Genomic DNA, 17,488 nt, shown 5'->3' with positions numbered 1-17,488 from the left:
AAAATACTATATTATATATATATTTATCTATATATAGCCAATTAATTGATTGCTAATACAAGAAAATGAATCAAGTCCATATTAAAAATTGGACTTTCTTTTTATATCTTAAAAATAATAACGTTACACACCACCCATGGCAACAGTAGAAAATTCAGTCTTTAAAATATTTTATGCAAGACTTATTTTTATAGTTATCGAATTAAGTCTATTTGTGTTTGTGTTTGTGTATGTAAATTTTCCGTGTTTTAAATCGATGATTATACATGTTTTCTTTTTTTTTTTTTTTTTTTTTTTTTTTTTTTTTGAAATTCGCGCAAGGAGAATGTATTTATTTTTGTGATATTTAATTTCTACCCTACCTGGACTAAGAACGATAAATAAAACTGCAAGGTGGTACAGGTGGAGGTGATGATCCACTCATTGCAATTGGAACAAGGGTTGGCGATGGTGACGAGGAGGGAGGCGAAGGGGAACTGGAAGAATCACTTGACGGCGGTGAGGGTGATTCCAATGCCCTCGGTCCAGCTAATTCACCAGTTGATTGTCCCCCTGATGTCACGGCGCGACATCGACTTGTTGTCGCGTTATGACGTTGTCGTGTTGGTCGTCCTAAACTTCGATGACGACCACCTCCCTCCTCGCTCGTTTCTCAGAGATAAACTTTTTTTACACTACGAGTTGTCGCAAAGCCATCGTTACGTCTATATGCATCGCCTTGATGTGAGCGTAATGTACCAAAATTATCGCGTGGACCACGAAATCCATAACCTTCGGGAAATTGAAATAGTGTCTCCGCTGGTGTTGGTGGTGGTTTTCGCATTGTACCCTTTGGCGAATGTAATTTTGGTGGTTGAGGCACCAATACTGGCTCAGCGTACGTCACTTCTTCCTGTGGCAGTAATTTTGGCTCGGGTGCGAGTCTACTGAAATCAATTGGAAAAAAAAGGGAAGAGACAAAAAAAAAAAAAAAAGTCGGTTAGTAAAAATTCTATTAATAAATAAATGGATAAATTCTAAATTTTTGCATCTCATTTATACATATATTTTGTTTTTATTATTATTGTCAATTTTCAACGTCCGAGAAGTTGGCAATGTCATTTTATTTTTTCAAAAAAAAAAAAAAAAACAATTTTTTTTTGCTAATTTGTGATGCATAAATTTTTTTTTGAAAAACTTAAAAATAGGGATCAAAATTTGAAATACATAAACAGTTTTACGCTCATAATTTATGTTTAATTCTAATTCTAATTAAAACATTGTAGAAGTAGTACATAATGTAAAACCAATAAAATCTACAAAAAATTTTTTTTCAACAAAAAAAAAAAAAAAAACGAAATTTCAATACTCAAAAATAATTTATTTTTAACTCTAAAATGGACAAATTTCAAAATTTTTCAAAAATTTATTTTTTTGCTTTATTCTTCTCCGGCGAGCACAAAAATAAATTCCCAAAAACATTTTAGAATAATAATTGTGTAAATTCCAAAGAAATTGCAATTTTATTACTCAAAAATAAAATTTTCAACCCTATAATGGACAAATATCAAAACTTTTTGAAAATCAATTTTTGTGCTATTTCTTTTGTCGACTAGCATTAAAAATATTTTGTTTTTTTTTGAAAATTAATTTTTGTGCTGTATTCTTTCGACTAATGAGTACTAAATAAGTATATAACAACCAGATACAGCCCAAAAATTGATTTTCAAAAATTTTGATATTTGTCCATTTTAGCGTGAAAAATACTATTTTTGAGTAATAAAATTGCAATTTCTTTGGAATTTTGCACAATTTTTCTAAAATATTGTTGAAGTTTATTTTTGTGCTAGTCGAGAAAAATAAAGCACAAAAATTTTAATATTTATCCATTTTAGGGTTAAAAATATTATTTTTGAGTATTAAAATTTTTGTTTTTTTGAAAAATAAATTTTTTCAATAATTTTTTTGTAAATTTAATTGATGTTAAATTACTACTTGCACAATTTTTTGATTGGAATTAGAATTAAACATAAATTTTGAGCGTAAAACTGTTTTATTTTTCAAATTTTGACCCCTTATTCTTAAGTTTTGCAAAAAAAGTTTTGTAGCACAAATTAGCAAAAAAAAAAAAAACTTCTTGGACGTTAATTTCCATATTGTGAAAATTTTGCATTTTTATTTGTGACGCGTCGCGATGAAAGGTACCTTAGAAGCAAATGAATTATATAGGTTATGTTTACGACTGTTTTACCTTTATTAAAAGTTTCTTTTCATTTCCACAATATTAAAATATGTTTTTATTGATTATTTTATATAAAGAAAAGTCTTAAATATCATTGATTTGCATTAAAATTTAATCCTCTTTGTGTATTTTCACTTTAAAATTTCAAAATATAACCTATAAATTTTTGCTTCTAAAAATTCCTTTCTTATAGCGACGCATCACAAAATTTATTATAAAGGGGACGCATGAATATTTTCCACATTAAACTTGTTGGAATTTTTGTGGTGTTGAATTAAGGGTACTTAGCCCATTAATATAACCTCAAACTAAAAAGTTGTTTTTAACAATAAATAAATATTTGTGCGTCCCATTCTAGAGTTTTAGAAAAAAAAAGTAAGAAATTTTATTAAATATAAAACTAAAATAATTTAATTTTAGAGTAATAGACGAAGCTGAAGTACGCAACGTTTATGATACAACAATTCACAAAGAAAATAATTTTTTAAAATGAAAAATTCTATAATTTTTCGCTTAAAAAATATTTCTTGTAGTTTTCATCAATCAAAAAATTATAAAGAAATATTTTTTAGGCAAAAAATTATAGAATTTTTCATTTTAAAAAATTATTTCTTTAAAAATCGTTGTATCATAAACGTTGCGTACTTCAGCTTCGTAGTAATAGGCACTTTAAAATAGAACAAAATTCGGATGTAATATGTAAAATTTTGATAGAAATTCGGTTTAAAATTTACGGTAAGATAGATTTATTTTGCTTCTGTAGGCTAAAATCGCTCACAAACAAATTTACTTCAAAGTACATAACTTTAAAATAAAGTTTGATAATTCTATTAACAACTAGATAATATTGGTATTTATTAATAAAAGAATCAAACTTTATTTTAAAGCTAATTTGAAGCTAATTTATAATTGAGCAAATTTACCCTTTATAATTAAGTTTATAACTTTTTTTTTTCTTTGTTCTATTAACAAAATTATATTTAATAAGTTTAATTAAATTTATAATATTGTTTAATAAATTTTTAAATTTAAAAACTTCTTTATATTTTTTTTTCTACTGACATTCGTTAATATGTAATTTATATTGTATTAAAGGGCATTGCCCGTAAATTGCAAATAAATAAATATCAGAATCTAACTATAAGTTATCGAAATATAGAATAAATCAACATTATTCAATAAGTAAACGAATATTTAAAAAATTTTATAAACTATATTTAATTATTGAATGATAGAGTGATTCGAGATATTATTAAAAATTTATAACAAAGAATTTTAAAAAAAATTAATTATAGTTAAAATTATAGTTATTAAAAAACAAAATATCTATTCTAAAAATTTAAGCGATCGCGATTTTAAGAATTTTGAACACTCCCGGAACAAAAAATTTACTAAACTGACAAAAAAAGAAAAACAAAAAAATTATTTAACACTAAAATTTTTTTGTTCGCTAATAAATTAAAAAATTTGTACGCACTCCCGAAGATATTTATTTCTAAATTAAAAAAAAATCAAATTAAAAACGATAAAGAAAAAATACTTATTTAGAAAATTTACTATTACTTTAAACACGTCTAAACAGGCAAATACACTAATTGAAACTGGCTGAATTGTTTTTATGATTTTCAATTTATATGTATACTGTTTATTACCCATCGCCCTAAGGTCCCTTTTGTATTTAAATATATAAACATACGAATGCAGGTATAAAAATAATTTCAAAATTGCTTCGACATATTAACAACTTTTCGAAATTATAATTTTTAATTTTAAATATTATTATTCCACTCATGGGGAATTTCACGTCAAGTGATCAAGGTAAAAAAAGTTTTTTTTTTTTAAACGCGCTCATACTTGGGTCATTTTATCAATTTTATTTTCTATAGTTTTTTTGACGTCTTTTTAATTAATAAAATGCATTTTTGAAAAAAAATATTAATTTTCAAGAATTAAACATTCTAGGACCATTTTTAAAAATATTCTTATAGGAAAAAACTTCCGCTTTTGTTGTTAAAAAAAGAAAAAAAAATCGTGTCATTCGCCCAAAAAAAGTCATTTCAACCCCCATTGCTTTCTATAATTTTTTTTTTTTTTTTTTTTTTCATGAGTAATAATATAATAGGGGTTTGTTACTCTCACACATAGAACACTTATTTTCCAGAATAATAATAATCCAATCTAATTACTTTAAATTTTGTGTGGCTTTTTTTTTTTATCAAATGTCTCATATAATAAAAAATATATGGGGCATTCCACGTGAAATTTTGATTAAAAAATTGTTTTTCAAAATTTTTATGAAAAATTATGGAATTTAAATTTTTTAAAAATTTAAAAAGCAGAGAAATGCTATGGAAGCATTTGAAAAAATTTAAATTAAATCTAAAAAATGACAGAAAAAAACGCATTTCAAAAGTACTCTGCTTCTGACGACCTTAAAAAATTTTAAAAATCATAATTTCCATAACTTTATCAAATAAAAAATTTTTTAAAAGTATGTACTGACTTATAATGTTCAAGTCAAAAAAAAAAAAAATTTTTTTTAATAAAAATCTCACGTGAAATGCCCCAATATATAAAGCATAAAAGTTAAAATTAAAATTTGATCTATTTTACTGACACAAATAATTTTAAATATTTGTATTTGTTTGTAATATGCTTATAGAACGAAATGAATTTATAGTATTTAATTAATTTTAATATTAAAAATTGATTGTGTTCTTATCGATCAATAACCATCTATTATATATTGTAAATTGTTAATTATATTATAATGAAATTAATATTATATTTATTAATGATATAGGTATTCATTTCATTTGTTATTTTGGTTGAATTAAATATTATGTTACACAGTAATAATATTAATTATCTATTTAATTAATACTGTTATATAATAATATTTTCATTTTCTAATTTTATCGAATTCTTAATTCCAGAAATATAGGCTTATTTTATTTACTGAATAATAATAAATTATTAAATTGATTCACATCATTAAATTATTATTTTCAATCACAATGAAATGAATTCATTATTTTTAAGATAAATTGAAAATATTTTTAATATCTAATTATTATTTTATAAAATTGAAAAATAATTCAAGGTTTTTATTTTAAAATTCAAAGAGAATTTAAATATTTTCAAGATAAAAAAAAATAAATTCAAAGAGAATTCAATGTTTTTTAAGCGTTGCTGAACACTGTGATTTTTAACTCATGAACATGTTAGGTACCTTATAAATAGCAAATCTAAGTTTACAATATTTTTCCCAGCAAGTTTGTTTTAAATTCACTGACATTTCCCTGATAAAAAAATTTTTTTCTAAAATTTCCCTTTCGTTGTTCACAAACGTTCAAAAATTTAAATCATTTCAAACCTTACTAATTGACGAAAAAAATTCGTCTTTACACAAAAAAAAACCTAATCTCATTTTTGTTGCAAATAAAAATGAGCCACCTACACGGCTCATTCTGAGTTCAGTTTTTTTTCTGTGTAACAGTGTCTATTATTATGAGTGATTCTTCTAAAAAGTGAATTTGATGAATAGATTTGATGAATATTTATAAGAAATAAAAAGTAGTATCAAATTACTATACGATTGTATGGCATTTAAATAGAAAAAAAATAAAACAGTCATCACATCGAAACATACCTGTTAACATTTTGGCGTTGCTCAAAATATTCGTATTCAGTGTCTGGATACGGTAAATTATCATCTTCATCCTTTCTACATTTTCGACCACATAAATAACCCGTAACAAAGCCAACGAATAGGGCAGACAATGCACCAGCAACCACTGCCATTACTAAAGTTTCGACAGAATATTGTGGCGTTGGAGAATCCGCTGCTGATACTTCCGGTCCTAAAAATAAATAAACATTAAAGAGATATGCCACATTATGAAAAGACGATAATAACTTCAATGAATATTTGAAAATTCAAAAACAATAACACAGTTCAAATATTAGAAAAAGTATTCGACGTTGATTTTTCAAAAAAAAATTTTAAAATACAAAAAATACACTGCTTTTCTTTTTAGTTATCACTAATCAATTCAAAAATTCATTCAAAATACATATATATGTGTCGTTCCATAAATAGGACAAACTTTTAATATCAGATTTTATTTATACTTTGCCATTTTGTTATCTTAGTGGTGAATTTTAACCTCCATGAAGTCGGCGTCGACGCTCAGCGCCGAAAATTGTTTTTACAGAACCAAAAATGTCAAATTATTTTTTTAAAAATATTTTCCGTCCAAATAAAACCTTGAGAAATACTTTTTAAGGTATTATGTGAACACAAAACGATTTTAAAAATAATTTGATATTTTTGGTCCCATGAAAAATAATTTTCGACGCCGAGCGTCGAAGCCAACTTCAGGGTGGTGAATTTTAAGTTTGTCAAAATAATTTTGCTTTCAATTATTATTTTTCCAGATATTGTTAGTTAAAGTTTTAAGGTCGTCTTTTTCAGAAATATTGAAAATAATATTTTATTAGAAATTAAAGAATCCAATTTTTTAGTTAATTTATTTAAATAATAATTTTTCAATAACTTTTTTTTTACCTATAAAGTCCGTAAACTTTTGTTTCAAAAAAAAAAAAAAAAAAATTTAAATTAAAGCTTGATATGTCCTTAAAAGTCACTGAAATTTTGAGAGATGTATTTTTTGATTTTTTCGAAAAATTAATTATTAACTTTTTTGCATTGGCAAAATTATATTAATAATTTAATTATTATTACGAAATTCACTTTTTTATAGATAAAAACCGTTTGAAAAATTCATCTTTAGAGTGAGTGGCGATTCTTATAATCAAACATTCTATGAAATTACAATTTGTTTAAAAAAATTCCTTTTTTTGTAGAAATTTTTAATCTCATGGCAAGCTTTAATTTAAATATTAAAAAAAAAAATTCACAAACTTGGTGTTAAAAAAATATTATTTAAATAAATTTAAAAAAAAATAGATTTTTTAATTTCTAATAAAATATTATTAAAATTTAATATTTTTCCTACAATTTTTACAATAATCCTTTTAAAAGAACAGCGGTACACCATTGTGTCACTTTGAACTTTTTGTTTATTGTATCTAACTTTTTTTAATTTTAAAAATTAATCTTTGGGATATTTTTTTTTTAATTTTAATTCAAAAAATTTCCGATTCCAAACTATTGTTTGCAGCAAATAAATATAATTTTAAAAAAGAAATAATCATAAATATCAAAAAGACTTGAATTTTTCAAAAATGCTAATTTTCGTTATTTTTGATCATGCACTTTCTGATAGTAAAGAAAAAAAAAAATTGTTTTTCATTGCATGAAAAATTTTTGCTTTAAATAATTGAAAATAATTGAAACTTTGCAAAACTGTTTTGACATAACTTAAAATTGATCTCTAAAACAACAAAAATGAAAAAGTATAAATTAAATCTGAAAATCAAAATTTCCTCTGTTAATGGAACGTCTCATATAAGAAAAAAAAAGGGACGCATGAATTTCCCATAAAAATAATTAATTAGAATTTTTATTTCAAAGAATTTTATCGGACGCATGATATTATGTTCTAAAAATTATTAGTTAGAATTTTCATTTTATGGAATTTCATTTGTCATAATTATTTTTGAGTTGAATTTTTATTTCTTTGAATTAATATTTTGTAAAATTTTCATCAAACCGATTTTCTATATTACAGAATTTCTATATAACAGAAAATTAACTTCACATATAACCGATTTTTCACACTACGGAATTTTTACATAGCCGAAAAATCATTTAACAGAATTTCTAATTGATATAGAAATTTCATTTGTCCGAAATTGCAAATGACCGAACAAACAATCGACAGAAAGATTTTGGCGCGATTTTTAAAAATCAACCAATCAAAAATTATCCTAAAAATTGTGATTGGTTACTTTTAAAAATCGCGCCGAAATCTTTCTGTCGATTTTTTGTTTGGCCATTTGCAATTTCGGACAAATGAAATTTTTATCAATTAGGAATTCTATTAAATGATTTTTCGGCTAAGTAAAAATTTTGTAGTACGAAATATCGGTTATATGGAAATTATATCAAATAATAATTCGAATAAATGAAATTTCATCTGAAAGAAAATTCTATGCAATGAAATTCTACCCAATAAAATTTTTTTAAAATGCCTATTATGTTAAATGAAAATTCGAGCAAATAAAAATTTGAACAAATAAAAATTCTGTGAAGTGAATTTTTAGTCATATAAAAATTCTGTAATATAGAAAATAGTTTTGATAAAAATTCTCCAAAATACTAATGCGAACAATTAAAAATTCGACTCAAAAATAATTATGACAAATGAAATTCCATAAGATGAAAATTCTAACTAATAATTTTTAGAACATAATTATATATTCCAATTTTATTAGAAATAATTATTTTTTAGACAAATTTTCATTTTTCGAATTAGCATTTGACAGAATTTTTTTATACGAATTTTTACTTAACAAAATTTTTAGCTACCAAATTTCGAATTTTTAAATTACAGAAATTAAAAAAAAAAAATTCTGCCAAACAAAAATTCGCTAACTAAAAATTTTGTTAAGTAAAAATTCATATAAAAAAAAAAATTCTGTCAAATGATAATTCAAAAAATGAAAATTCATATCTAAAAAATAATTATTTCAAATAAAATTCTTTAAAATGAAAATTCTATTTAATGATTTTTATGGAATATAATCATGCACCGAAAAAAAAAGAAAATAGAAAAATAAATTTCTCTTTTCAACTACCAGTTTATTTAACAAAACTGTTTTATTCACCATACGTTAAACTAACCTGAACTGCTTTGTTCTTCGTCTTGCATAATATTTATAATCTCACCTCCTTGCCCATCTTTATTAGACGCTAGAGAATCTTGAGGAAATTTATTTTGATTGGCAGATATCGCTCCAAAGCTGCCAGCATCTTTATTTACAGTTTTACTTGGCGGACAATATTTATGTATGCCAGTTGCGACACTTTGCAAAAATCTCGTGGCATCAGTTGCTGCTGGTCCAACTAGTGCACGACATTTACCCTCAACTTTATCCCATGCACAATAGGGATCTTGTAGTGCAACACATTCACCACAAGAAAGAATTCTATCACTGTAACATCGATGTAATCTCAATGCTTGTACTTGACTATCGGAAATAACAACAAGACGACCGTCCTCTAAACCATCGCCAGCCTGTGAGGCGCGTACAACTTTTATTCCACGCACTGGAATTGTCGTTGGAAATGCTTGTATCTCTTCAATAACAACTGGACTAACTTTTTGATGTGAATCAGCTGATTCGGCATTTATTGCTTTTATCACTTTTCCATTATCAGTGCCAATAAATAAAACATCATAAGTTTTACCACCCGGTGTTTTTACTTGTGGATCAACTGTGATTTGTGTGAATCTATAACTGAAAGCACAAACAATAATGTTTACAATTAATTAAAATTTTTTTTTTTTTTTAAAGATAATTGGGTCAATCGAGGCGCATGAATAAGCACAAAGCACATTTTTTACAATTCTGATTTACTAGAATTTTATTATCTAGAATATTATTTTTGCAGAACAGTAGGGTGACTGTGGGTATTCCTACGGGTGTACCAATTGTTGCGGTTTTTATAAAGTTATTATTATTTATCATTTATGAATATATGATTTGTTCAAAATGACCGCAAAAATTATTCTACACTGAAAAAAATGTTGCCGAGAAATTCAAGTACCATTGAGTAGTTGACTAGAAAGTAGTTAAAATAACTACTTTTTTAGTTAATCTAATCATGTTCATGTAGTTAATGTAACTATTTTTAAGAAGTTAATAAGTAATAGTTGATTTTACGTAAATATATAGTTAAAGTACAACTACAGGTCGGTAGTAAAATTAACTTTCTTAAGGTAGTAAAAACAAGTGGAATTGTAGTCAACTCAAAATTTCAAGAGTAGTAAATCCAACTACTATTCACCAGTTATATGAAATGTAGTAAAAGGAATTATTTTCTTTAATTAATATAACTGCTTTTTGAGTAGTCAATTTTTTATTAATTTCTATGATTTTATAGGCTTCAATAAAATTCTTGTTGTAGAATTAACAAGTCGTCAGTAATTAAAATTACAACTTCAAGTAGTAGATTTTTACTATTTTAATTAATTCGATAAACTTAAAGAAGATTTTTGATGTAGAATTTACAAATCGTTTCCAGTTAAAACTACTTCTTTAAGTAGTAGATTTTACTACTCAAAGTGGTACAATAGGCTATAAGAACATTTTTGTTGTAGAATTAACAAATCCTTTGTGATTAAAACTAGTACTTTAAGTAGTAATTTTTTTTACTATTTTAATTAATTCAATAAGCTTGAAAAACGGTTTTTGATGTAAAATTTACAAATCGTTTCCAATTAAAACTACTACTTTCAGTAGTAGCTTTTACTACTTAAAGTGGTTCAATAGGCTTTAAGAACATTTATGACGTAGAATTAAAAAATCCTTTGCAATTAAAACTATCACTTTAAGTAGTAGATGCACTATGCAATTAAACAACTTATAATATAATTGAAAGATGAAAAATTGACAAGTCAAAACTTAAAAAGGATAGTTATAGCAACTAATAAAAGTAATAAAAATGACTATTTTAAATAGTTAAATTACCAATTGGACAAACAGAAAGTAGTCTTCGAGTAGTTTGCAGACTGTCGTAGCGAGCGTGCGTGGTTAGTCAGTTAAGGTATCGGATTGCGAGCGTTAGGGTCGAGGGTTCAATTCCCGTCGGTTAGAAATTTTCTCTGTTAGGTACATAATCGTTAGGGCATAAAATAAGCGTCAGTATAGGAGAGAGGATGAAAAAGTCAATTTTACTGATAATAAACAATTATAAATAAAAAATAATTTTATTTTCCTACTTTAAGTAGTAAAATCTACTACTTAAAGTAGTAGTTTTAATTGCAAAAGATTTATTAATTCTACAAAAAAATGTTCTTAAAGCCTATTGAACCACTTTCAGTAGTATAGTTTAATACTTAAAGTAGTAGTTTCAATTGCAAAATATTTATTAAATGTACCAAAAAAATGTTCTTAAAGCCTATTGAACCACTTTAAGTAGTAAAATCTACTACTTACATCTTGAGTTGTTTTAACATTTTTAAATTGAGTTAATACAATCACAAAATGTCATTCTACCAATTACATTTTTAATTGGTTTAACTATTTTTATATGGTTAATAGAACCGTTTAAATTCAGTTGAGGACCTATTGTACTACTCAAGAGTAGTTAAAAAGTAGTAAAACCTACTAGTTTTTTTTCAGTGTACATCTTACTTCATGAAATAGCCAAGAAAAATGTAAATTTCGTTAATTATTAATGTAATTATTTAAATTTAAAGTAGACTATGACTGAATTCCATGAAATTATGGAATATGGCAGCTATGAACACCTATCAGAAAACGTTTATATTTTCAACATTTTCAATAATATACACAATTTAGTGTTACTATTCAATAAAGTAGACTTTATTGTTTTAAATATAAATATTTAGTTACCTATTTATTATTTTTTTTACATTTGGTTTAAATATGAGCTCAAACAAGCTTTGCAAAATTAACCTACACTGAAAATCAGCAGAATTACCCACAGTTACCCTAATTTAAAAGAATCTTAATTTTGCAAAGAAATATAACACAGGCACACAAAAAAAATTCATGTTCCAAGCTCGAGGTCTTACCATGTCTACTTTATGTTTTTTGGGTCACTGAAACCGAATTTGAGGTCTATTTAACCCTATCCCAGATAGCACGGAAACTTGCGGCAAGCTTACCGTGCAAGCTTGTCAACCTTGCCGGGCAAGCTTGCTGCAAGCTTGTCTGAGCTAGCGAAATGTCCCACCCAGGGCAAGCTTGCCGTGAAAGCTTGCTGTAAGCTTTCCAGGAAAGGTTGCTGCAATCTTGCCATGAAAAATTGCTACAAGATTGCTGCAAGCATACTAAGAATGATTGCGGCAAGCTTGCCGTGAAAGATTGCTGTAAGCTTGCTACGTAAGGTTGCAGGAGAATTTCAACAAGCTTCTGGAAAGGTTGCTGCAAGGTTGCTGCAATTTTTAAAAAATACATTTTAAATTAAAAAAAAATTTATTTGCTTTCTAAATTTGAAAATCCTTGTGACGTTTATTATTATTAATTATGTCCTGTTTATTTTCATTTGGAAACTTAACGAGAAAATTTTCGAAACAAATTTGAGGGGACTGGGAATTGAACCCGGGTTCGACAGACACTAACCAAAGGCCCTAACCGAGAACCTACTTGACCAACTATCAGAGAATAAAAAAATCTTGCTCTTAACCCTCGACTGTTTATATGAGTTGAAAACCAGTTGAAAAACGAGGGTTAAGAGCAAGATTTTTTTATTCTCTAATAGTTGGTCGAGTAGGTTCTCGGTTAGGGTCTTTGGTTAGTGTCTGTCGAACCCGGGTTAAATTCCCAGTCCCCTCAAATTTGTTTCGAAAATTTTCTCGTTAAGTTTCCAAATGAAAATAAACAGGACATAATTAAACGTCACAAGGATTTTCAAATTTAGAAAACAAATAAATTTTTTTAAAATTTTAAATGTATTTTTTAAAAATTGCAGCAACCTTGCAGCAACCTTTCCAGAAACTTGTTGAAATTTTTCTGCAACCTTACGTAGCAAGCTTACAGCAATCTTTCACGGCAAGCTTGCCGCAATCTTGTAGCAATCTTTCATGGCAAGATTGCAGCAACCTTTCCTGGAAAGCTTACAGCAAGCTTTCACGGCAAGCTTGCCCTGGGTGGGACATTTCAATAGCTCAGACAAGCTTGCACGGTAAGCTTGCCGCAAGTTTCCGTGCTATCTGGGATCACGTCATGTTTTTTTACATAACCTCGAAAAAAACCCAAAATTTGATTTTTTTAGTGTTTTTAATGTTATGTCAGAAGGATCAAAAGCCTGACGTTATGAAGTTTTAATAGACTTAAGATTTGGCTTCAGTGACCCCAAAAACATAATGTAGACATGGTAAGACTTATAAATCGGAATTTTTTTTCATTTCAAAATTTTTAGGACGAAATTTGAGATTTTTTGAGGTTATGTCAAATACCTGACGTGATAGGGTTAAACTTACTTCAGATTCAGTTTCATAGACCCCAAAAACATAAAGTATTTAACCTCGAGCTCAGAACATGAAATTTTTTTTGTTCACCTGTGTATAATTGTACAGAATTTTAAATTTTCACAGTATTCATTTGTTCGTATTTTCATTTTACAGAATAAATTATTAACCGATTATCAATGTTGCAGAATTTTTATTTCGACGAAAATTAATTAGCTAGAAATTCAATATTTGATCGAATCTCAATATGTGCGAAACATTATTGTTTCGTAGAATATTCATTTTGCAGAATAGTAATTTAAAAGAATTTTTATTATGCAGGAAAAAGATTACAAAGAAAGAATATTAATTTAACATAATATTATAATTTTACAGAAAATGCAAATGGTCCAAAATCAATTTGACAGAACTATTTTGAGGTTAAGTTTAAAATTGACCAATTAGATCAGAAATTCTGACAAAAATCGTGATTGGTCAATTTTAAACTTAACCTCAAAATAGTTCTGTCAAATTGATTTTCGACAATTTGCATTTTTTCTGTAAAATTATATAATAATTTTTTTCTGCATAATTAATTCTTTTGAATTACTATTCTGCAAAATAAAAGTTCTAGGTATAAAATAACGTTTCGCACAAATTGAGATTTGATCAAATTGAATTTGTGGCTAATTAATTTTCGTCTAAATAAAAATTCTGTAACATTTATAATCGTTTAATAATTTAATTTGTACATAAAATGAAAATTCGAACAAATGAATATTTTGGAAATTTAAAATTCTTTACAATTATTTTTCTGTAAAATTAAAATTCTACATAATAAAATTCTATTAAAACATAATTCTAAAAAATGTACTTTAGTGCTTATTCATGCGTCTCGAACAGTCCACTAAAAATCATCAGAAAGTGGTTGCTGGCATATTTTGAAAAATTCCAGTTTTAATATATTGTGAAACTCGATGAATTTATGAGTTTATTGACCATAATATTAACAAGTAATTTTTATTTCGTTTCATGCTTTTAAAAATTAAAAATAAAAAAAAATATATATAAATTTTGAACGTTTTTAAAAACATAATTTAAAAACAATTTCATAATATTTATTATTACACACCAGAAACATAAATCAGTTTATTTTGCACTTAAATATGATGGAATTATTTTTTAAAAAAATTTTATTTTAAAATAATAATCGCGAATATAAAAATTTTTTTCAATGAAAAAAAAATCTTTTGAAGCTTGTAACTTTTTTTCTGGATGCTCCAAAATATTTGAGATTTTGCAGATATTTTATTATTAACATAATATTAATTATGTAATTAAATAATTAATTAATTAACTCTAATTATTGAATTAGTAATTAACATAAAATATATTAACATATAAAACAATATTAAAATTTAGCAAAGATATAACAGAAATATTAAATTTGAAAATTTTTTACTTAAAAATGTCAATTCCAGGACTTCAAGTTGAAAAATCAATTTCACATCTCTTTGTTTCTTTTATCATATAGAGAGATATAAAATTTTTGATGACCTGGAATTAACATTTTTAAGTAAAAAATTGTCAAATATAATATTTCTGAAACAAAGCAAAATACATTCGCCAAATTTTAATAGCTAATAAATTATATTAGTAATAAAATATCTGCAAAACCTTAATTTTTTTTTATTGAGCATTCAGAAAAAATTTACAAGCTTCAAAAAGATTAAGAAATTTTATCGTTGAAAAAAATTTTTATATTCGATTATATTAATTATTTAATATTAAAACTGAAATTTTTCACAATATTCCAGCAACTACTATTATTGTAGAATATAATATATGATCTAAAAAATATCGTTCACATGTGAAGATATGCGAACATAAATATAATAATCATTAATATTTAACTAGATTAGTATTCGACACACGAGTAATTGGTAAACGCTTTGTAAAATACTAATTATTAATTGTTAAATATTCATGTAAATTTGATATAAATCATGTGAAGTGACAATTGTGAAATTTAATGTGAATTATGGCGAACTTTAATATAAAATTTTATGTTAATGTGTTTATTCAATTATTGAACATTCTTTCTTTGATGTTAATAATAAATTAGCAAAATTAAAAATTTTTCTTTTTCAATTTAACAATTGAAAGCTTTAATTTTACAACAAGCGCTTTGATTAGACATGAAAATATAGACTTTAAGCTTTAATTTAAAACAAAATTCACTCAATTATCTTTATTCGTTTCTGAGTAATAGCAAAAAGAAAATTTCATTACCCAAAACTTTCACCCCCCCCCCCCTCATTTCCAAGATAAATAATATTTTTGAAAAATATTTTAGGGGGTAAAAGTATATGCATATACCTATTAAAAAATGTAAATAACTTAAAAATCGGAGACAAAAATTTTGCAATTGGCTGTTTTCACTTATTTTCGCTCAAAGTAAAAAAAAAAAATTATAAAATAAAAAAAATATATACGGGAAACATTTAATAAATTATTAATTTATTTTTGAATACAAAAAACAATATAATTATTTTATAATAAAATTTAAAGTTAAAAAAGTAGTAAAACAAAATTGAATTTTTTTAAATTAAAATGGTTATTTATTAGAACTCGAAGTTAACAAAACAATTTGACATTTTATTGTTTTTTTATGAGAATAAAGAGAGATGAAAGCACTTCGTGAACATCTTATTTTTGATTAATTTATTGTCTAATACAATTAACTTCAATTTTATAAATCTACTTGCATTTTAATCTCTAAATTCGTTTTTCAAACAAGATTTTAAAAAAATATAATTAACATAAAAAGTAGCTGGTTCCCCAACGACAAATTTTAATAGGATGAAGAGGAAGATTTAATTTAAATATTAAAACAGAGACTGATTTTTTTGTCTCTTTTTGAAAAAGAATTATTAGTTTTCAAAATGAGCGAAAATTCTCAACATTGAAGGTAAATTTTTCCATAATTCTATGATATAAAATTCAATAGTCAGCATATAATATGAAAGTAGATTAAAAGTACTTAATATTTAGTTGTATTTAATAAAAATCTATTTACAAATTTTCTACATAAATTTATTTAAAATTTGTCAAATTTTGACATTAATTAATTTTCACCTAATTTTGGTCTTTTTTTTATACAATATTCTATTAATATTTAAGTAAATTAGACCATTTTGAACAATTATCAATGAAAAAATAGACATCTATATTATTGTTTATAAAAATTTTGATTGATCCAAAATATATTTTTAAAAAACTTCTTTTAGAGCCATGAAAACTATTTTATTTAAATACAAAAATCAAAAATTTTGCCGGAAAAGACATTAAAAATTTTTAAAAAAAAGTATTGCATTCAAAAAGTTTTATTATATTAAACTCTCTTTTTGTATTGCGCTAAAAGTTCGATTACTAATTTAAACATGAATTTCTAACAAAAATGGCTCAAAAGTCAAACGAAAAACTTTATTAATAATTTAGGAGAAAGTTAACAAAATGTGAAAAAATCCATTTTTAAAAATTTGCCTTAAAACATTATTTCTATTCGCAATACAATAATTTATATTATTCATAAAAATTGTGTTTAAAATTTTGAAAAAATATATGTATAAGGTTTTGTTAACTTTCTCTTCAATTATAAAAAAAAATGGTTTGGTAGTTTACTAAAAATAATAAAAAAAAAATTTGATTTTTTTTTCGTTCCGATGTTTTACATTAATTCATATTTATTCAAGAAAACTTTTTGTAAATGAATTATACTGTTTTTTTTATAAATACGCTTTTTTCAACAAAAATTTATATTTTTTAAAAAAATGTTTGACTTTTTTCAATAAAATTTGTTTGAAATGAAAAAAATTTAATTAAAATAAACAAAATATATGTGGTTAAATCAACTGTTATTTTTTAAACTGGATATTAAAAGATTTTTTTTTTAAGTGATTTTTTACAATGAAATCATTTTTCTAAAAAAAAAATTTTCTATTAATTTTTTTTTTTTTGTAAAATATATTTTTCTAACAAATTAAGATTTGTAAAATACAATTTTTTAGAAAAATAAAAATTAGAAAATATTTTTTTTTAGAAAAAGTGTTATCTCATATTCTTTGCTTTTTCTTTTCCGTCAATTCATTAACTATTT

The 17,488-nt window shown here is 24.7% G+C and overlaps 1 protein-coding gene across 3 annotated transcripts in view; it reads right to left on the bottom strand.

Annotated features, from left to right (window-relative positions):
• Positions 1-269: 269 nt before the first annotated feature.
• The window catches only part of LOC127282591 (semaphorin-1A), a 77,844-nt gene continuing 60,625 nt past the window's right edge, over positions 270-17,488 (bottom strand). The window contains exons 8-10 of one of the 3 annotated variants that reach the window (XM_051306929.1): positions 9,033-9,649; positions 5,874-6,084; positions 270-926 (exon numbers count right to left, since the gene is read on the bottom strand). In XM_051306929.1, the coding sequence (XP_051162886.1) occupies positions 653-926; positions 5,874-6,084; positions 9,033-9,649 (1,102 nt within the window). In that variant the 3' untranslated portion in view covers positions 270-652. The remainder of the gene's footprint in view (positions 927-5,873; positions 6,085-9,032; positions 9,650-17,488) is intronic. The other 2 variants (XM_051306930.1, XM_051306931.1) reach the window with 2 other exon arrangements.

This window comes from Leptopilina boulardi, unplaced genomic scaffold (assembly GCF_019393585.1).
Source record: "Leptopilina boulardi isolate dan_hultmark-lab unplaced genomic scaffold, ZJU_Lbou_2.1 LbouV2_300, whole genome shotgun sequence".
Classification (NCBI taxonomy): Eukaryota; Metazoa; Arthropoda; class Insecta; order Hymenoptera; family Figitidae; genus Leptopilina; species Leptopilina boulardi.
The sequence above is the reverse complement of the archived record's forward strand: the minus strand, read 5'-3'. Positions and strand labels throughout refer to the sequence as shown.